Source organism: Rhinoraja longicauda, chromosome 5 (genome assembly GCF_053455715.1).
Source record: "Rhinoraja longicauda isolate Sanriku21f chromosome 5, sRhiLon1.1, whole genome shotgun sequence".
In the NCBI taxonomy this organism is placed as follows: domain Eukaryota; kingdom Metazoa; phylum Chordata; class Chondrichthyes; order Rajiformes; family Arhynchobatidae; genus Rhinoraja; species Rhinoraja longicauda.
The window spans coordinates 3,023,401-3,045,014 of NC_135957.1; the positions used below are offsets into that span (position 1 = coordinate 3,023,401).

The 21,614-nt window shown below is 48.2% G+C and overlaps 1 protein-coding gene across 2 annotated transcripts in view; it reads left to right on the forward strand.

The window, feature by feature from the left end:
• LOC144593347 (serine/threonine-protein phosphatase PP1-beta catalytic subunit) overlaps nt 1-21,614 on the forward strand; it is a 134,712-nt gene that overhangs the window by 53,667 nt on the left and 59,431 nt on the right. For both annotated transcript variants that reach the window (XM_078398785.1, XM_078398786.1), the window contains exon 2: nt 5,815-5,946. In XM_078398785.1, coding sequence (XP_078254911.1) covers nt 5,815-5,946 — 132 coding nt within the window. The remainder of the gene's footprint in view (nt 1-5,814; nt 5,947-21,614) is intronic.

Here is a 21,614-nt window from a genome sequence, read left to right on the forward strand (position 1 = left end):
CAGAAGGCAGTGGAGGCCAATTCTCTGAATGCATTCAAGAGAGAGCTAGATAGAGCTCTTGAGGATAGCGGAGTCAGGGGCTATGGGGAGAAGTCAGGAACGGGATACTGATTGAGAATGATCAGCCATGATCACATTGAATAGTGGTGCTGGCTCGAAGGGCCGAATGGCCTACTCCTGCACCTATTGTCTATTGTCTATTGGCACTCCTATTCACAACCATTGATTTACGTGTGACTTATAGGCACATAAGGATGCCAGCCGGTTCTCTTTTCAGTACAGACAATATTCTGATAATGGATCGGTTGGTCAGGCAGCATGTTTCTGTTTGGTGAGTTGCAGAGGTAGTGGTGGAGTCAAATACAACAGTAGCGTGTAGGAGACATTTGGATGGACACATGGATATGCAAGGAATGGGGAGGTGCAGATTATCTGCCTTGATTTAAAACTTTGGAGATACAGCGCGGAAACAGGTCTTTCGGCCCATAAAAGCAATGCCAACCAGCGTTACCCCATACATTAGCATTATCCTACACACTAGGGCCAGTATACAATTTAACAGAAGCCAATTGACCTACAAACCTGTACATCTTTGGAGTGTGGGAGGAAACCCATGTGGAGAACGTGCAAACTCCGTACAAACTCCGTACAAACAGCGCCCGTGGTCAGCAACTCGACCGCTGAGACAGTGCTGCAGTCACTAGTTTAATTAATGCGGTGCTGGCTTGAAGGGCCGAATGGCCTAATCCTGCACCTGTTGCCTATTGTCTAATTTAGCATCATGTGGGCCAAATGGCCTGCTCCTGTACTGTACTCTTCTATGTCCTATCTGGTATGACGAATTTGTAATAATGTAATTTTCCCCCCAAACAATAGCAGGGCAGGCAGGACCTCTTTAGTAATTCACAGTCCGAATTACGCACTTGTGTCTGATTGCCTGATTACAATCTCGTTACATGTTGTTTTAGAACGGAGATGAGGAAAAACTTTTTCAGTCAGAGACTTGTAAATCTGTGGAATTCACTGCCTCAGAAGGCAGTGGAGGCCAATTCTCAGAATGCATTCAAGAGAGAGCTAGATAGAGCTCTTAAGGATAGCGGAGTAGGGGGTATGGGGAGAAGGCAGGAACGGGGTACTGATTGAGAATGATCAGCCATGATCACATTGAATGGCAGTGCTGGCTCAAAGGGCCGAATGGCCTCCTCCTGCACCTATTGTCTATTGTCAGAGGGGATTGTCTATTGTCAGAGGGGATCACTGAGGGAAACTTTGTGTTGATGTTAAACCTACACAACAAAATCAGTCATACTATGAAATGGCAATTACGATTTAAATAGACTACTTCAAAATAAGGTCCTGCCACTATTGTTATAAACTTTTGACCATTTTAAAAGAATTGCAACTCTTTAACGGTCCTGGGACTGGCCAGCTTCTGTTGTCAATAAAGATATAAGTGGATTTCCGAAAAACTCTGTTCACCGCACTGACCTTAATGTTCCAGTGAAAGGTCATAATGATAGCGGAGTCAGGGGTATGGGGAGAAGGCAGGAACGGGGTACTGATTGAGAATGATCAGCCATGATCACATTGAATGGTGTTGCTGGCTCGAAGGGCTGAATGGCCTCCTTATTGTCTATAATTTTTACTTTTTCCTAAATTAATCTAATCGGAAATGTAATGGTGCTGCTGTATTGAAACATAGAAACATATAAAATAGGTGCAGGAGGAGGCCATTTGGCCCTTCGAGCCGGAACCGCCATTCATTGTGATCATTGTGATCAAGAGAGTTTGTAGTTCAGAGTTTAGTTGGTGTTTGTAGTCTTCAACAACATGATGGTTGTTGGGAAGAAATTGTTCCTGAACCCTGGAGGTCACAGTTTTCAGACTCCTGCACCTTCTTCTTCTCGAAGGCAGGAGTGAGATGAGAGCGTGGCCAGGGTAGTGTGTGTGTGGCTGATGACGCTGACTGTCTTTTGAAGACCATTTTGTAAATTTAGTGATGCAGTGCAGAAGCAGCCCACCGAGTCCACGCCGACCAGCGACCAACCCAGACACTCTATGCCACAATACTCTGAACAATTTACAAACTTTACCGAAACACAAACCCACGGGTCTTTGAAGCGTGGGAGGAAAGTGGAGCACCCGGAGAAAACCCACGTGGTCACGATGAGAACACACAAACTCCGTACAGACAGCACCCGCAGTCAGGATTGAACCCGGGTCTCTGGCGCTGTGGGGCCGCAACTCTACCGCTGCGTCACCGTGCTGTCAGACTTTCACTCTATTCCCATCCACTCGTAAAACACTTCTTAATAAAAAAGGTACCTGTTCTCTCAATAACACATTATCTCATGACTTAGTGGGGACATTAGTAATGCAATAACTTTGTTTACCCTACAAAGCGGTCATTGACTTTTAAAACACAATGAAATATATAATCGGCAGCAACCGCAGATGCAATGTGATAAACAACTCAACTGTTCTCTGCAGCTGTACAGTTGCTTTGAAGTTTTGAATGAGTAAATGTGCTGCAGCCAAGTCTGTCGGTTTCTTCCTTTCTTTATGCTTCCATGCTCTTTGGTGCAAAGGGAGCAATGAAACCTTTAATGTTTAAATAGTGGACGCAGCCCAGACCATCACACAAACCAACCTCCCTTCCACTGACTCCATCTACACCTCACGCTGCCTCGGCAAGGCCAGCAGCCCAGACCATCACACAAACCAACCTCCCTTCCACTGACTCCATCTACACCTCACGCTGCCTCGGCAAGGCCAGCAGCATCATCAAGGACCAGTCGCACCCTGGCCACTCCCTCTTCTCCCCTCTCCCATCCAGATTCAGGGACAGTTTCTTCCCAGCCGTTATCAGGCAACTGAACCATCCTATCACAACCAGAGAGCAGTGCTGAACTACTATGTACCTCTTTGGTAGAGTTGCCAACTGTCCCGTATTAGCCAGGACATCCCGTATTTTGGGCTAAATTGGTTTGTCCCGTACGGGACCGCCCTTGTCTCGTATTAGGCCCGGACGGTGCTGTAAGTCCGGACACTGTAGGCCCGGGTGGCACTGTAGGCCCGGACACTGTAGGCCCGGGTGGCGCTGTAGGCCCGGGTGGCGCTGTAGGCCCGGACACTACGCCTGGATGCTGAAGGCCCCAGGACACTGTAGGCCCGGACACTGTAGCCCGGGGGCCGCAGCAGTCCAGGACAGTGTGGGCCCACGAGCCGCCTAATGGAGGTTGCGTAGCAACCCCCCTCCCGGCCCGGACGGCCGCCATTGGTGGAGCGGGAGCACGTGACTACTGGTTGGGTGAGATCACGAGGGGCTCGGGGTGGTGACGTCTCTCTTTGTCCCTTATTTGGGAGTGAGGAAGTTGGCAACCCTACTCTTTGATGACCCTCAGACTATCCTTCATCGGACTTTGCTGGCTTTACCTTGCACTAGAGTTAGAGTTAGATATAGCTCTTAGGGCTAACGGAATCAAGGAATATGGGGGGGAAAGCAGGAACAGGGCACTGATTCTGGATGATCAGCCATGATTATTATGTCTTGTATTGCTGGCTCGAAGGGTCAAATGGCCTCCTCCTGCACCTACTTTCTATGTTTCTACTAAACGTTATTCCCGTATCATGTATCTGTACACTGTAAATGCCTCGATTGTAATCATGCATAGTCTTTCTGCTGACTGGTTAGCACGCAACAAAAGCTTTTCACTGTACCTCGGTACACGTGACAATAAACTGAACTGAACTTTATCGCTAAAATAACCCATTGGTCTCACAGTACTGACCCACTGCTTTGACTAACCCACTGCAAAATCTCCGCAAGGTATGCCCACCTTTGAAAAGGTTCTCCTCCTCTCTCAGATGGGAGTTCTGCAAGACCCTCTCTCACTTCCTCCACCAGCCCCCCCCCCTCTCTGTGCAGTCTGAAGAAGGGTCTCGACCCGAAACGTCACCCATCCATTTTCTCCAGAGATGCTGCCTGACCCGCTGAGTTACTCCAGCACTTTGTGTCTCTCTCCAGAAATGCTGCCTGACCCACTGAGTTACTCCAGCACTTTGTGTCCTCCATTTACTTCCCCAAGTAAATTTAAATGAATTTAAAAGTGAGTTGGATGGAGCTCTAGGGGCTAGCAGAGTCAGGGGGTATGGGGAGAAGGCAGGCACGGGTTACTGATTGTAGTTGGGGATGGAACCCGGGTCTCTGGCGCTGAATACGTTGTAAGGCAACATCTCTACCGCTGCACCACAGTGACCACTCCCACGGCTAACCGAGTTATTCCAGCACATTGTGTCTTATATTGTAAATGAACGTCTGCAATTCAGTGTTCCTCCAAGGTTCTTGTCCTGGCCTGGAAGCGAGAGAGTGAGAAGAGGTGTATGAAATAGATGAGATGCTGCCATGGGTAACGTTAACTTATGTGTATTGTGTACACCAATCAGCCAAAACATTATGCCCACCTGCCTAATATGCTGTTGGTCCTCCGTGTGCAGCCCCATACGCAGCAGGGTGCGATGCACTGTGTATTGTGACACATTCCTCCCGTGATCACCATTAACATTTTCTGTGACTTGTGCCACAGTCGACCTTCTGTCGGTTCGGACCAGACGGGATAGCCTTCGTTGCCCTCGCACATCGATGAGCCTTGGGCGCCCAACACCCTGTCTGTCGCCGGTTTGTGGTTTGTCCCTCCTTGGACCACTGTCGGTCGGTACTCACCACTGCTGACCGGGAGCACCCCACAAGCCTTGCCGTTTCACAGATGATCTGACCCAGTCGTCTGGCCATAACATTTTGGCCCTTGTCAAAGTCGCTCAGGTCTTTACTCCTGCCCATTTCTCCTGCATCGAACACATCAACTTCAAGAACTGACTGTTCACTTGCTACCTAATATATCCCACCCCTTGACAGGTGCCATTGTAACAAGATAATCAATGTTATTCACTTCGCCTGTCAGTGGTCATAATGTTTTGGCTGATCGGTGTATATGTTTCAAAGAACAGAAATCACTTTAGAATAGGGGTTTTTCAAATTGTGGTGATGTATGCTTTCTAAAACAGCAAAAAAATAACAGAGGTGATGTCAAAGCAGTCGTCTAAATAGAATCTCGTTTCTCAAGTTATCAAACAGTATTTGGAAAAGATAAAAGGGTAGGAAAAAACTGCAGATTCTGGTCTAAATCTAAGGTGGACACAAAATGCTGGAGCAACTCAGCGGGTCAGGCAGCATCTCGGGAGAGAAGGAATGGGTGACGTTTCGGGTCGAGACCCTTCTCTCCTTGTTACGGAGAGAAGGCTGGAGAATGGGGTTGAGTGGGAAAGGTAGATGAGCCACGATTAAATGGCGGAGGGGTTGAATGGCCTCATTCTGCTCCTAGAACTTATCAATTTACGGGGGAAAGAAAGACTTTAGTTTAGAGATACAGCGTGGAAACAGGGCCTGTCGGCCCACTGAGTCCGCGCCAACCAGCGATCCCCACACACTCGTTCTATCCTACGCACCAGGGACAATTTACACAAACCAATGAAGCTACAAAACTGGAGTGTGGGAGGAAACCGGAGCTCCCGGAGAAAACCCATGCGGTCCCTGGGAAAGAGTACAAACTCAGCACCGACAGTACAGCACCCGTAGTCAGGATCAAGCCCGGCTCCCTGGCGCTGTGAGGCAGCAACTCTACCCCTGTGCCACCGTGTTGGGGAGGGTGTAGAGGACTGAAGCTGGCAGTAGATGTTTGGCTCCGTGAGTTGATGGTAAACCTGTAAAGTCGATTGTTTTGTGTGAAACTCTGATTACATTCTTTCTTTTTGCAGTGCGAGGATGTCGCCCTGGAAAGATTGTACAGATGACGGAGGCTGAAGTGCGGGGCCTGTGTATAAAGTCACGGGAAATCTTCCTCAGCCAACCCATCCTCCTGGAGTTGGAAGCACCCTTGAAGATCTGTGGTAAGGTGATAGGGGGCTACACTGGCCTTTATAAATTACTGCAACTCGACTGATAACGTTCACCGTGGGCTTTTTCGTGTTCATAAGTGATAGGAGCAGAATTAGGCCATTCGGCCCATCAAGTCTACTCCGCCATTCAATCGTGGCTGATCTATCTCTCCCCCCTAACCCCGTACTCCTGCCTTCTCCCCATAACCTTGGACGCATTTCCTAATTTAGAATCTTTACTATTTCTCCCTCTCACCGCTCTTCTCCTGGTTTCTCACCATAACCCCTGACACCCTTGAAAATCAAGAATCGGTCAAACTCTGCTTTAACATACGCAATAACGGCCTCCACAGCCGTCTGTGGCAATGAATTCCACAGATTCACCGCCCTCTGACTAAAGAAATTCCTCCTCATCTCCTCTCCAAAGCTGCGTCCTTTAATTCTGAGGCTGTGCCCTCTGGTCCTAGACTCTCCCAGTAGTGGAAACATCCTCCCCACATCCAGGCCTTTCACTATTCGGTAAGTTTCAATGAGGTCCCCCCTCATTCTTCTAAACTCCAGCGAGTACAGGCCCAGTGCCGTCAAACGCTCATCATATGTTAACCCACTCATTCCCGGGATCATTCTTGTAAATCTCCTCTGGACCCTCTCCAGAGCCAGCACATCCTTCGTCAGATATGTGGTCCAAAACTGCTCACAATACTCCATATGTGGTCTGACCAGCACCTTATAAGGCCTCAACATTGCATCCCTGTTTTATTTAATATTTGCAAGCACTAGCTTGGAATCTATCTACTGTAGATTGTCAAATCTTCCTCAACCAACCTATCTCCTGGAGTTGGAAGCATCCTTGAAGATCTATGGTAAGGTAATGGGGGTTACATTTGTCTTTGTAAATCGCTGTAGTGCTCCTGATAATACTCACCGTGGGCATTTTGCAACCACTAGCTCCTATGTAGAACCTATCTACATTGTCAAACGAACTTGGCTGGCTTCCCACTAGATAAAGGTCTAATCTTAAAACTGTCCACAGTTCAGGTCTAATCAGGCATTACAAAAGCCGTATGATTAAGATGGTTTGTGGAATATATCCCTTTGGAAGAGCAGGGAGTAAGTAATCCTCCAAAGCTGAGTTAAAGGCACATTATTATGTTCGAAAGAAAGTGAGGCGTGAGCCACATTTGGTTCATCCTCTAATAGTTCGGAGTTTTTTTTGCCATCTTTTGTGTAGTCCAGAATTTTTAAATTTATTTTTTGGTGATCCTTTGTGGAGTCCAGTAAGTGAGTCCAGTAAGTACCGGTGGCGCAGCAGTAGAGTTGCTGCCTTACAGCGAATGCAGCGCCAGAGACTCAGGTTCGATCCTGACTACGGGCGCCGTCTGTACGGAGTTTGTACGTTCTCCCCGTGACCTGCGTGGGTTTTCTCCGAGATCTTCGGTTTCCTCCCACACTCCAAAGACGTACAGGTATGTAGGTTAATTGACTGGGTAAATGTTAAAATTGTCCCTAGTGTGTGTAGGATAGTGTTAATGTGCGGGGATCGCTGGGCGGCGTGGACTCGGTGGGCCGAAGAGCCTGTTTCCGCGCAGTATCTCTAAATCTAAATATAAAATCTTAAGAAGAACTGTGACTGCTTAGTCCGTCTTAACCTACTTGATCTCCCGTTGGCTCAGCACTTCAACTCCCCCTCCCATTCCCAGTCCGACCTTTCTGTCCAGGGCCTCCTCCATTGTCAGAGTGAGGCTCACCGCAAATTGGAGGAACAGCACCTCATATTTCGCTTGGGTAGTTTACACCCCAGCGGTATGAACATTGACTTCTCTAACTTCAGACAGTCCCTGCTTTCCCGCTCTATCCCCTCCCCTTCCCAGTTCTTCCACTAGTCTGACTGTATCCGACTACATTCTATCTTTGTCCCACCCCCTTCCCTGACATCAGTCCGAAGAAGGGTCTCGACCCGAAACGTCACCCATTCCTTCTCTCCCGAGATGCTGCCTGACCCACTGAGTTACTCCAGCATCTATTTCAGACCTGATAATGCTATACAAGTTCGAAGTTTAGATTTAGATTTTTAGATTTTTTTAGATTTATCTAAAGAAAGAACACAAAGTGCTGGGGTAACTCCTAATATACGTATCATATAGTCTAGTTTATTGTCATGTGTACCGAGGTACAGTGAAAAGCTTTTGTAGCGTGCTATCCAGGCAGCAGAAAGACCATATATGATTACAATCAAGCCGCCCACTGTACAGATACAGGATAAAGGGAATAACGTTCAGCGCAAGATAGTACAAGTCCAGTATAGTCCAGTATAGTCCAATTAAAGATGATCCAAGGATTTCCAATGAGGTAGATAGTAGGTCAGGACCGCTGTATAGTTGATGAGAGGATGTTTCAGTTGCCTGATAACAGCTGGGAAGAAACTGCTCCTGAATCTGGAGGTGCACGTATGAAGGGACACATGAAAAGTGGACAAAGGCCAGCTTTAGTCCAGGTGGCACAGCTGTAGAGTTGCTGCCTCACAGCGCCAGAGACCCGGGTTCCATCCTGACTACAGGTGCTTGTCTCTACTGAGTTTGTACGTTCTCCCCGTGACCTGCGTGGGTTTTCTCTGGGATCTCCGGTTTCCTCCCACACTCCAAAGGCGTACAGGTTGGTAGGTTAATTGGCTTGGTGTAAATGTAAATTGTCCTTAGTGTGTGTAGGATAGTATTAGGGTGCGGGGGCCGTTGGTCGGCGCGGACTCGGTTTCCGTGCTGTATCTCTGAGCTAAACTAAAAGTTGTGTCTATCTGGTTTAAAGCAGCATCTGCTGTTAATTATTGTGTTGAAGGGTACTTTCCCCATGAAGATTCGACTGTATAAGAGACAATAGACAATAGGTGCAGGAGGAGGCCATTCGGCCCTTTGAGCCAGCACCGCCATTCAATGTGATCACGGCTGATCATTCACAATCAGTACCCCGTTCCTGCCTTCTCCCCATACCCCCTGACTCCGCTATCCTTAAGAGCTCTATCTAGCTCTCTCTTGAATGCATTCAGAGAATTGGCCTCCACTGCCTTCTGAGGCAGAGAATTCCACAGATTCACAACTCCCTGACTGAAAAAGTTTTTCCTCATCTCCGTTCTAAATGGCCTACCCCTTATTCTTAAACTGTGGCCCCTGGTTCTGGACTCCCCCAACATTGGGAACATGTTTCCTGCCTCTAACGTGTCCAACCCCTTAATAATCTTATACGTTTCGATAAGATCCCCTCTCATCCTTCTAAATTCCAGTGTATACAAGCCTAGTCGCTCCAGTCTTTCAACATATGAGCGACTAGGCTTGTATAAAGCCTATCACCGTTCAAAACAAGAATGCTTTGATATTTTGTTCGAATATGGAATAGGTTTGCACTTTGCCACATTTTATTCCGTCTGCTGCCATCTCGTTCATTCAATTAACCTTTTGGCCTTAATTAACTTTTGTGTGTGTGTCTGTCACCTCAGAAACCTTTGGAGATGCCATTGCTTGATCTCTTCTAATTTGAGAGCATGATGTCGTTCTTTCCTTACTCTTGCCCTTTGGTGAAGCTTTTATTAAACAATCTAATATTCCAGGCGAGGGACGGTTGTTAGTCTTGTGTATCGCGAAAGGACAGTTACTTGGGCCAGAGCCAGTGGCACAGTATGGGGGAGCCTGCTGTGCTCAGCATTGATATCGTCTACAGTCACCACATTGCTATTTATAGTCAACTTCCAGCAGTCATCTTGCTGGTGTTATGTGTCTTTGCCACTATGAAATCTCTCTCCCTTAGACATAGAAACATAGAAATCAGCTGCAGGAGGAGGCCGTTCGGCCCTTCGAGCCAGCACCGCCATTCAATATGATCATGGTGAATCATCCAAAATCCTGCTTTTTCCCCCCTATCCCTTGATTCCTTCAGCCCTAAGAGCTAAATCTGACTCTCTCTTCTCCCCTGATAGTTCCACGCATTCCTGCAGCCATATTTTCTTGCATGGGTCTCTCCCATGCGGGCGTCATGGTGGCGCAGCGGTAGAGTTGCCGCCTTACAGCGAATGCAGCGCCGGAGACTCAGGTTCGATCCTGACTACGGGCGCCGTCTGCACGGAGTTTGTACGTTCTCCCCGTGACCTGCGTGGGTTTTCTCCGAGATCTTCGGTTTCCTCCCACACTCCAAAGACGTACAGGTTAGGGGCAAATGTACACAAATTGTCCCTAGTGTGTGTAGGGATAGTATTAATGTGCGGGGATCGCTGGGCGGCGCAGACTTGGTGTGCCGAAGGGTGTCTTTCCACGCTGTATCTCTAAATCTAAATCTAAAAAATCTCCCAGCTCAACCCTGACCTATGTCCAACCATCTGCCTATCATCTGCCAGAGGACATAGGTTTAGGATGGGGGGGGGTTTAATAGGAACCTGAGGGGTAACTTTTTCACACAGAGGGTGGTGGATGTACAGGAACTGCCAGAGGAGGCAGTTGAGGTTGGTGCTATCACAATGTTTGTCCTGCCCCTCCTATCTTCTAGCTTCCCCCACCCCCCACAATCAGTTTGACGAAGGGTCCCGACCCCAAAACGTTACCTAGAGTCATAGAGTGATACAGCGTGGAAACAGGCCCTTCGGCCCAACTCGCCCACACTGTCAGCAATGTCCCAGCTACCCTAGCCCCACTTGCTCGCGCTTTGTCCATATCCCTCCAAGCCTGTCCTATCCATGTACCTGTCCAACTGTTTGTTAAACATATCCCTGTTCTCGTGGGGTACTGAGCTGCTGAGTTACTGCAGCACTTTGTGTGTTTTTTGTAAATCGGCATCTGCGGTTCTTGTTGTTACCACCAGTGCCCTTGCCCATGTAATCTATTCTTTGTTGCAGGGCAAGCTCTGATAATACTGTTATCAGGTCTTTAAACATAGGCACTACATCCAGTGACTGCCTCACTGCGCCAGAGACCCAGGGTGCTGTCTGTGTGGAGTTTGCACGCTCTCCCTGTGAATGCAGGACTGTCATATGAGGAAAGATTGGAAAGACTGGGCTTGTATTCACTGGAGTTTAGAAGGATGAGAGGGGATCTTATAGAGACGTATAAAATTATAAAAGGACTGGACAAGCTAGATGCAGGAAAAATGTTCCCAATGTTGGGGGAGTCCAGAACCAGGGGCCATAATCCAAGAATAAAGGGGAGGCCATTTAAAACTGAGGTGAGAAAAAACCTTTTCACCCAGGGAGTTGTGAATTTGTGGAATTCTCTGCCACAGAGGGCAGTGGAGGCCAATCACTGGATGGATTTAGGAGAGAGTTAGATAGAGCTCTAGGGGCTAGTGGAAACAAGGGATGTGGGGAGAAGGCAGGCACGGGTTACTGATTGTGGATGATCAGCCATGATCACAATGAATGGCGGTGCTGGCTCGAAGGGCCAAATGGCCTCCTCCTGCACCTATTTTCTATGTTTCTATGTAATGCGTGGGGTCTGTCCGGTTTTCTCCGACATCCCGCAGATGTGCGTGTTTGCGGGTTAATTCGCCCTCTGTAACTTGCCCCCGTGTGCAGGGAGCGGGGAAGAGAGTGGGATAACGTAGAACCGGTGTAAATGGGTGATTCAGCGTGGATTCAGTGGGCAAGAAGGTCTGTTTCCATGCCATATCTATCAATAAATCAATCTGTTTTGCTTGGTCTTTTCCCCAAAGTACTAATGGCAACAATGCAGGTGGAGTGTTAAAGTCTGTGCACCATAATTTTACTTGGATCATGTTGGCACTGCTGTCAGAATGCTGCCCACCATTTTAAAAGCAGAATGAATTGGTAACAGAAAGAGGCATATAAATAAAAAGTATATTTATGGAGCACTTTTCATAATCTCAAGATTTTGCACAGTGCTTAATACTCATTTATGAGTCCCAGTCACTAATTGTGCGGCACGGTGGCGCAGCGGTAGAGTTGCTGCCTCACAGCACCAGGGACCCGGGTTCCATCCTGCCCACGGGTACTGTCTGCACGGAGTTTGTACGTTCTCCCTGTGACTACGTGGGTTTTCTCCGGGTGCTTCAGTTTCCTCCCGCACTTCAAAGATGTACGCGATGTAGGTTAGTTGTCTTTGGTTAAAAAAATCGTAAATTGTCCCTAGTGTGTCGGATAGAGCTTGTGTACTCGATGGTCGGCATGGACTCGTTGGGCCGAAGGGCCTGTTTCTGCACAGTGTCTCTAAAGTCTAAAGTAAATTTACACTTGACAGATTTTCCGCAAAGCTAATCTAGTAATGTCCAGAATTTTAAGAATTGCAGATAAACATGTCTGATAAACAAAACAAAAAAACGTGGAGTTACTCAGCAGGTCAGGCAGCATCCCTGGAGAACATTTCTGGTCAGACCCTTCTTCAGACTGATTGTGTTTGAGATGAGAGGATGAAAGCTGGATGAGAGGAGGGTTAGAACAAAGCCTGGCGAGTGATAACAGTATAACAGAGCTTTATTTGTCGTTCGGTACCGAAGTACCGAACGAAACTACATAGCAGTCATAGAAAAAAAAAGAACACAAGACACATAACCCCAACACAAACGTCCATCACAGTGACTCCAAACACCCCCTCACTGTGATGGAGGCAACAAAACTTCCCCTCTCTTCCCCACGCCCACGGACAGACAGCTCGTCCCCGACCAACCCGCACAGTCCCCGCACCGGGCGCTGAAACGTCCCGCGGCCGAACCGGGCGATGAAAGGCCCGCGACCAAGCCTTGCGCAGCTAAGTCCCGTGGTCGAGCCGCACCGGGCACTGTTAAGTCCGCAGTCCAGCGATGAAAAGCCCCGCAGTCGAGCTGCACCGGGCGGTGTTCAGCTCCGCAGCCGAGCTGCACCGGGCACTGTTAAGTCCGCAGTCGAGCCGCACCAGCGATGAAAAGCCCCGCAGCCGAGCTGCACCGGGATGTTAAGCCCCGTAGCCGAGCTGCACCGGGCACTGTTGAGTCCAGCGGCCAAGCCACAGCGGGATGTAAAGTCCAGCGGCCGAGCCGCACCGGGGTGTAAAGTCCAGCGGCCGAGCCGCAGCGGGTGATGTTAGGCCCCGCAGCCGAGCCGCAGCCCGCGCCGTGAGGAAGAGAAAAGCCCCCCCCCTCCCACACCCACACCCACCCCCACCCCCACCACCCCCTCCCACACATACACAACCAAAAAAATATACAAAAACCATCCCAACACCGACACTCAACAAAAAAAAGACGGACAGACTGCTAGTCAGCCGCTGCCGTTAGGCGCCGCCACGTGAGCTGCAGAGATGTTTGCAGGGGAAACAAGTGAGGTGGGGAGGGGGTAGAACAAAGCCTGGCGAGTGATGGAGGGGAAACAAGTGAGGTGGGGAGGGGGTAGATCGGCAGATGGCTGGACACTTTCCAGTCTGAAGAGGGTCCCGACCCAAAAGGTCACCTATCCATGTTCTCCAGAGTTGTTGCTGAGTTACTCCAACACTTTGGGTCTTTTCTTTGTAAACCAGCATCTGCAATTCCATGTTTCTATATTCTAACAAATAAAATTGCTGTCATAGAAACATAGAGAATAGGTGCAGGAGGAGGCCATTTGGCCCTTCGAGCCAGCACCACCATTCATTGTGATCATGGCTGATCATCCACAGTCAGTAACCCGTGCCTGCCTTCTCCCCATATCCCTTGATTCCACTAGCCCCTAGAGCTCTATCTAACTCTTTTAAATTCATCCAGTGATTTGGCCTCCACTGTCCTCTGTGGCAGAGATAGAGCTTGACAAATTCACAACTCTCTGGGTGAAAAAGTTTCTTCTCACCTCAGTTTTAAATGGCCTCCCCTTTATTCTTAGACTGTGGCCCCTGGTTCTGTCACTGTCCAAATTCAACTAGAATAGTATTAAGAGAGTGTTCCACCAGCAATTTAATTTTAGATTAGTTTTAATGCCGATGTACATGTAGTTTGACCATGGTATCAGAAAGCCTGTTCTTGCTTTGACCTTGTGACATGTTAGGTTCTATTTACTATTTTTTATATCCTGAGAGGCGATTTACAGTTATCTTCCTGACTACTGAGGCAAGTAAAACTGAGCATCTTTTGCTCTTTCTGCTATGATAGAATAACTAGCAAGATGCCGAAGGCTTTAAACTAGTAAAGGCAGGAGAGGGATCTACAGGAAATGCAAGGAAAAAAACGTCATAGAGTCCTACAGCACAGAAAGAGGCCCTTCGGCCCATCGTGTCCGCGCCGCCCGTTACCAAACACAGTCTAATTTTAATCCCATTTTCCCGCATTTGGACCGTAGTCCTGAATGTTGTAGCATTTCAAGTGCCCATCCAAATGCCTCTTAAACGTTGTGAGTGTTCCCGCCTCCACCACCACCCCAGGCAGTGAGTTCCAGACTCCAACCACCCTCTGGGTGAAAAAGTTCTTTCTCACATCCCCCCGAAACCTCCCTCCCCTTACCCTGTATCTATGTCCCCTCGATGTTGAACCTTCCACCAGTGGAAGAAGTTCCCCGTCATCTACCTTATCTATGCCCCTTATGATCTTGTACACCTCGATCATGTCCCCTCTCAGCCTTCTCTGCTCCAGGGAAAACAACCCCAGTCTGCTCAGTCTCTCCTCATAGCCGAGGCCCTTCATCCCTGGCAGCATCCTGGTGAATCTCCTCTGCACCCTCTCCAAAGCTATCACATCCTTTCTATAATGTGGTGACCAGAACTGTACACAATACTCCAGCTGTGGCCTCACCAGTGTTCTGTACAATTCCATCATTACCCCCCTACTTTTATATTCGATGCCCCGGCTAATGAAGGCCAGTACCCCATATGCCTTTTTGACCACCCTGTCCACCTGTCCTGCTGCCTTCAAGGACTTGTGTACCTGCACTCCAAGGTCCCTCTGTACCCCTGTCTTCCCTAGGGTCCTTCCATTCATGGTGTACTCCCTCTCCAAGTTATTCCTGCCAAAGTGCATCACCTCGCACTTTTCAGGATTAAATTCCATCTGCCACTGCTCCGCAGATCTGACCATCTCATCTATATCTTCCTGCAGCTTGCAGATCCCTTCCTCGCTATTCACCACCCCCCCCCTAACTTTGTGTCATCTGCAAACTTGCTGATCATGCCCTGTACGTTGACATTCAGATCATTAATGTAGATTACAAGGAATTGCAGATGTTGGTTTACCAAGGAAAGTCCCAAAAATGCTGGCGTTAAGCCCCTGTCCCACGTAGGCGATTGTTTAGGTGACTACAGGTGACTAGGCTGTTGCCACACAGTCTCTGGGGTGTCGCCTGTACGGTCGTGAGTCGTCTACAAAGAGTCGTAGCGTCTTTCTGGTCGCTGCTGGATTTTCAGAATGTTGAAAATCTTCGGCGACAGTGAGCGTAGCTTGACGTCTCCTGCCATAGGCGCTGACTTCGGTGAATTCCATTGGCGACTACCTACGTCAACCGGCAACAGGTACCGGCGTCAAAACCGGAGGCAAAAATGACGTGAATTGTCTTCAGTTGTTGCCGACAGGGTCGTAGCTTGTCGCGGGTGGACGTAGGTTGACTTCGGTTGTCATAGGTTGTCGCCTGTGTGGTGGTAGGTTGTCGTAGGTGCGGTCGTAGGTGGACGTCCTACTCGCGATGATTGGGTCGCTGGTTGTCGGTAGCTTGCCGTAGCTTGCCGTTGACTAGGTGGTAGGTTGCTGTAGCTTGTCGTGGACATTGTCGTGGGGGGGTCCAGTCGCCGGTTTTTCGGTGACCTGCTACGACTATGACAGTCACCGGCAGTCGCCTAAAAAATCGCCAAAGTGGGACAGGGCCTTAACTCAGCATGTCATCCATCTCCAGCAGCCCTGGAGATCGTAGACAGGTGCCGTTTCGGGTCGGGACACTTTGGATCAATTGCAAATAGTCAATAGTCAATTTTATTGTCACATACACATAAATGTGCAGTGAAATGAAAGATTACCCACAGTCCAACAATCCAACAATAAGTGCAATAAAAATGAGCAATAACACACACAATCACAAACCAATACCAAACAAAAAGAAACATCCATCACAGTGAGTCTCCTCCAGTCCCCTCCTCACTGTGGTGGAAGGCCAGAATGTCTTTTCTCTTCCCCTGCCGTCTTCTCCCGCGGTCAGGCTGTTGAAGTTGCCACGTCAGGGCGGTCGTGGCTCCCGACATTGAAGCCCCCGCCGAGCGGAGAAAATCCAGTGGCCTATTCCAGGCCGCGCCGGACGGTGAAAGGTCCGCGGCGGGCCGACCCAAGCCCCGCGATTCGGGGCGGGTGAAGACGCTGCCGCTGCCAGAGCTCCCGATGTTGGCCCCCACCCAGGGCAGGGCCTGCGAGCTTCCGACATCCACGCGGCCGGAGCCTCCGGAGACGAGTCGCAGCCGCTCCCGCAGCGCCACCCACCACAGCCTCCGAAGGCAGCCGGCTCCGCAGATGGTGAGTCGGGTCCGCGGGCTCTGCGAACCAGAGCCCCAGGTGGGGAGGGAAGAAAACTGGAAGATAAATACACGGTACACAATAGGGGATTCAAAAGAAACTAAGGAGAGGTGGGAATATGGGAAATTCACTACCACAGGACGTGCAGGCAGTGACCAATATACTGTATCAACACAACCCTCTATTCTTACAGGTAGGCACAAAATGCTGGAGGAACTCAGCGGGTCAGGCAGCATCTCTGGAGAGAAGGAATGGGTGATGTTTTGGGTCGACACCCTTCTTCAGATTATTCAGACCTCTTGTTCCAAAACGTCACCCATTCCTTCTCTCCAGCGATGCTGCCTGTCCCGCTGAGTTACCCCAGCATTTTGGGTCTGTCTTCGGTTTAAACCAGCATCTGCAGTTCCTTCCCACACATAAACACAGGTGTGGGTTACTCGGGCTTAATCGACTGTTCAGACGCCATTGTGATCCTCTGTAATCCATATTTCTAAAGCCGCCGTTGATTATCCCACCCGCCCCAGCCAAGGCACGCTCATAAAAGGTATTGTTTACACTATTTGGCTGAGACGATCTCTTCATTTACTGTTGCTAAGTAGCAATCGTTACTTCAATCTAATCGTGTTTGCAGTCTGCTGTATGAATAATGTTTTTGTTACGACCTGCAGCAGTTTAAAACTTTGCAGATGCAACAGTTAAATGCCCCTGAACTTGTATTTCAATCCGTAATTAGACTTCGCCAAATCGTCTACGTTCTTTCAGTGGGTGTTATTAGACGCGCTCAAGTTTTTTCACTTTTGCATTTGAGCCAAACAAAACTAAAACTTAATTGAAAGTGTTGAACACTTGCACTAATGTTACACGTTTTATAATCCACCACATGTGACCATTAAATTCTTGGAACATCTAACTGGGGCTTGGCTTCGCAAACTTTGGGCTTCTGAAAATTTGTGTGAAAATGAATTACCACCGTGTCCATTTAAAATAGCAGGGAAGTCAGATAGAAGTCAGATAGATTTGAGTCATAAGTAACAGGAGCAGAATTAGGCCATTCGGCCCATCAAGTCTACTCCGCCATTAAATAATGGCTGATCTATCTCTCCCTCCTAACCCAATTCTCCTGCCTTCTCCCCATAACCCATCTTAACAAATGCCTCTTCACAATTGTTTTGTTTTAATCCTTACCTGTTTTTGTTGGTTTAGTTCAGTATCGTTTATTGCCACGTTTACCTGAGGTACAGTGAAAAGCTTTTCAGCCAGCGGAAAGACCATGCATGATTACCATCAAGCCATCCACAATGTACAGATACATGACGCTGTAGGCCCGGACACTGTAGGCCCCAATGCTGTAGGTCCCGACAGTTTAGGTCCCGACACTCTAGGTTTCCGACATTTTAGGCGGCCACCATTGGTGGAGCGGGAGCACGTGGCCGCTGGCTGAGTGAGGTCACGTGGGGCGCGGGCGGTGACGTCACATTTTGTCCTTTATTTGGGAGTTAGAAAGTTGGCAACCCTAAATGTCACACGGGCAGCCCAAGGCTATCCTTTCATCGAGTTACAGAGCCATACAGCTTGGAAACAGGACCTTGGTATCAACTTGCCCGTGCCGACCAATATACCCCACCTACACTAGTCCCACCTTCCCACGTATGGCCCATATCCCTCTCAACCTATCCGATCCATGTTTCCACCAGGGTGAGAGTTTAGGACCAGAGGGCACAGCCTCAGAATAAAAGGGCGTACTTTTAGAAAGGAGATGAGGAGGAATTTCTTTAGCCAGAGGGTGGTGAATCTGTGGAATTCATTGCCACAGACGGCTGTGGAGGCCAAGTCAGTGGGTGTTTTTAAAGCGGAGATTGACAGATTCTTGATTAGTGCGGGTGTCAAGGGCTATGGGGAGAAGGCAGGAGATTGGGGTTGAGAGGGAAAGATAGATCAGCCATGATTGAATGGCGGAGTAGGCCTAATTCTGCTCCTGTGACTTATGAACTTCCTGCCAAAATGTTTCTTAAAACAACAATGCCAGCAACTGCTGTGAACGTATTCATGCCTGTGGAACTGCGGAAGCCTTCCCCTCCAACTGTGTGTAGATGTGCCTCTGTGCTGGAGCGTACCTGGCACCATGAATCACTTGATGATTCACTCCTGTAAATGAGACAGAATAAAGCCATGCGTTACAAATGCTTCTGCCCATGAAGATAAGCTTGTATTTATATTCCCTCCATTATAGACAGGCACGAGCTTGAGCTACTCGATAACCCTTTTGGTTTTAAATTAGATGTGCCAGGGGGAGTGTTTGCTAGTGCTGTCGGGGAGGATTTAAACTAATGTGGCAGGGGGATGGGAGCTGGAGCAGAGAGACAGAGGGGTGTAAAATGAGGGTAGAAGCAACAGGTAGCAAGGTGAAAAGTAAAAGTGGCAGGCAGACAAATCCAGGGCAAAAATCAAAAAGGGCCACTTTTCAACATAATCGTACAAGGGGTAAGAGAGTTGTAAAAACAAGCCTGAAGGCTTTGTGTCTCAATGCAAGGAGTATACGTAATAAGGTGGATGAATTAAATGTGGAGATAGTTATTAATGATTATGATATAGTTGGGATTACGGAGACATGGCTCCAGGGTGACCAAGGCCGGGAGCTCAACATCCAGGGATATTCTATATTCAGGCGGGATAGACAGAAAGGAAAAGGAGGTGGGGTAGCGTTACTGGTTAGAGAGGAGATTAAAGCAGTGGAAAGGAAGGACATTAGCTTGGAGGAAGTGGAATCGATATGGGTAGAGCTACGAAACACTAAGGGGCAGAAAACGCTAGTGGGAGTTGTGTACAGGCCACCTAACAGCAGTAGGGAGGTTGGGGATGGCATCAAGCAGGAAATTAGAAATGCATGCACTAAAGGCGCAGCAATTATAATGGGTAACTTCAATCTACATATAGATTGGGTGAACCAAACTGGCAGGGGTGCTGAGGAAGAGGATTTATTGGAATGTTTGAGAGATGGTTTTCTAAACCAACATGTCGAGGAACCAACGAGAGAACAGGCCATTCTAGACTGGGCAAGAGTGATCATAATATGGTAGAGTTCTTCATTAGGATGGAGAGTGACAAAGTCGATACAGAAACAAGTGTTCTGAACTTAAAGAAAGGTAACTTTGAGGGTATGAGGCGTGAATTGTCCAAGATAGACTGGCGATTGATGCTGAAAGGGTTGACGGTGGACATGCAATGGAAGGCATTTAAAGGTCGCATGGATGAACTACAACAAGTGTTCATCCCAGTTTGGCAAAAGAACAAACCAGGAAAGGTAGTGCATCCGTGGCTAACAAGGGAAATCAAGGATAGTATTAAAACAAAAGATGAAGCATACAGATTAGCCAGAAAAAGTAGCATACCAGAGGACTGGGAAAAATTCAGAGTCCAGCAGAGGAGGACAAAGGGCTTAATTAGGAAAGGGAAAATAGATTATGAGGGAAAACTGGCAAGGAACATAAAAACAGACTGCAAAAGCTTTTGTAGATATGTCAAGAGAAAAAGATTAGTTAAGGCAAATGTAGGTCCCTTGCAGTCGGAAACAGGTGAATTGATCATAGGGAACAAGGCAGACCAATTGAACAAATACTTTGGTTCTGTCTTCACTAAGGAAGACATAAACCGTCTGCCGGAAATTGCGGGGGACCGGGGGTCTAAAGAGATGGGGGAACTGAGGGAAATCCAGGTTAGTCGGGAAGTGGTGTTAGGTAAATTAAATGGATTAAAGGCAGATAAATCCCCAGGACCAGATAGGCTGCATCCCAGAGTGCTTAAGGAAGTAGCCTCAGAAATAGTGGATGCATTACTGATAATTTTTCAAAACTCTTTAGATTCTGGAGTAGTTCCTGAGGACTGGAGGGTAGCTAATGTAACCCCAGGGAGGGAGAGAGAAAACGGGGAATTATAGACCAGTTAGCCTAACATCGGTAGTGGGGAAAATGCTAGAGTCAGTTATTAAAGATGTGATAGCATTACATTTGGAAAGTGGTGAAGTCATCGGACAAAGTCAGCATGGATTTACCAAAGGCAAATCATGTCTGACGAATCTTATAGAATTTTTCGAGGATGTAACTAGTAGAGTGGATAAGGGAGAACCAGTCGATATGTTATATCTGGACTTTCAGAAGGCCTTCGACAAGGTCCCACATAGGAGATTGGTGTACAAACTTAAAGCACACGGTATTGAGGGTTCAGTGTTGAGGTGGATAGAAAATTGGTTGGCGGACAGGAAGCAAATAGTAGGAATAAACGGGTCCTTTTCGGAATGGCAGGCAGTGACTAATGGGGTACCGCAAGGCTCAGTGCTGGGACCCCAGTTATTTACAGTGTATATTAATGATTTGGACGAGGGAATTGAATGCAACATCTCTAAGTTTGCGGATGACACGAAGCTGGGTGGCAGTGTTAGCTGCGAGGAGGATGCTAGGAGGCTGCAGAGTGACTTGGATAGATTAGGCGAGTGGGCAAATGCATGGCAGATGCAATATAATGTGGATAAATGTGAGGTTATCCACTTTGGCGGCAAGAACAGGAAAGCAGAGTATTACCTGAATGGTGACCGATTGGGAGAAGGGGAGATGCAACGTGACCTGGGTGTCATGGTGCACCAGTCATTGAAAGCAAGCATGCAGGTGCAGCAGGCATTGAAGAAAGCGAATGGTATGTTGGCATTCATAGCAAGAGGATTTGAGTTTAGGAGCAGGGTGGTTCTGCTGCAGTTGTACAGGGCCTTGGTGAGACCGCACCTGGAGTATTGTGTGCAGTTTTGGTCTCCTAACCTGAGGAAAGACGTTCTTGCCTTAGAGGGAGTACAGAGAAGGTTCACCAGATTGATCCCTGGGATGGCGGGACTTACATATGAGGAAAGACTAGATAGACTGGGCTTGTACTCGCTGGAATTTAGAAGACTGAGGGGGGATCTTATAGAAACATATAAAATTCTTAAGGGGTTGGAGAGGCTAGATGCGGGAAGATTGTTCCCGATGTTGGGGGAGTCCAGAACCAGGGGTCACAGCTTAAGGATAAGGAGGAAGTCTTTTAGGACCGAGATGAGAAAACATTTCTTCACACAGAGAGTGGTGAGGCTGTGGAATTCTCTGCCACAGAAGGTAGTTGATGCCAGTTCATTGGCTATATTTAAGAGGGAGTTAGATGTGGCCCTTTTTGCTAAAGGGATCAGGGGGTATGGAGAGAAGGCAGGTACAGGCTACTGAGCTGAATGATCAGCCATGATC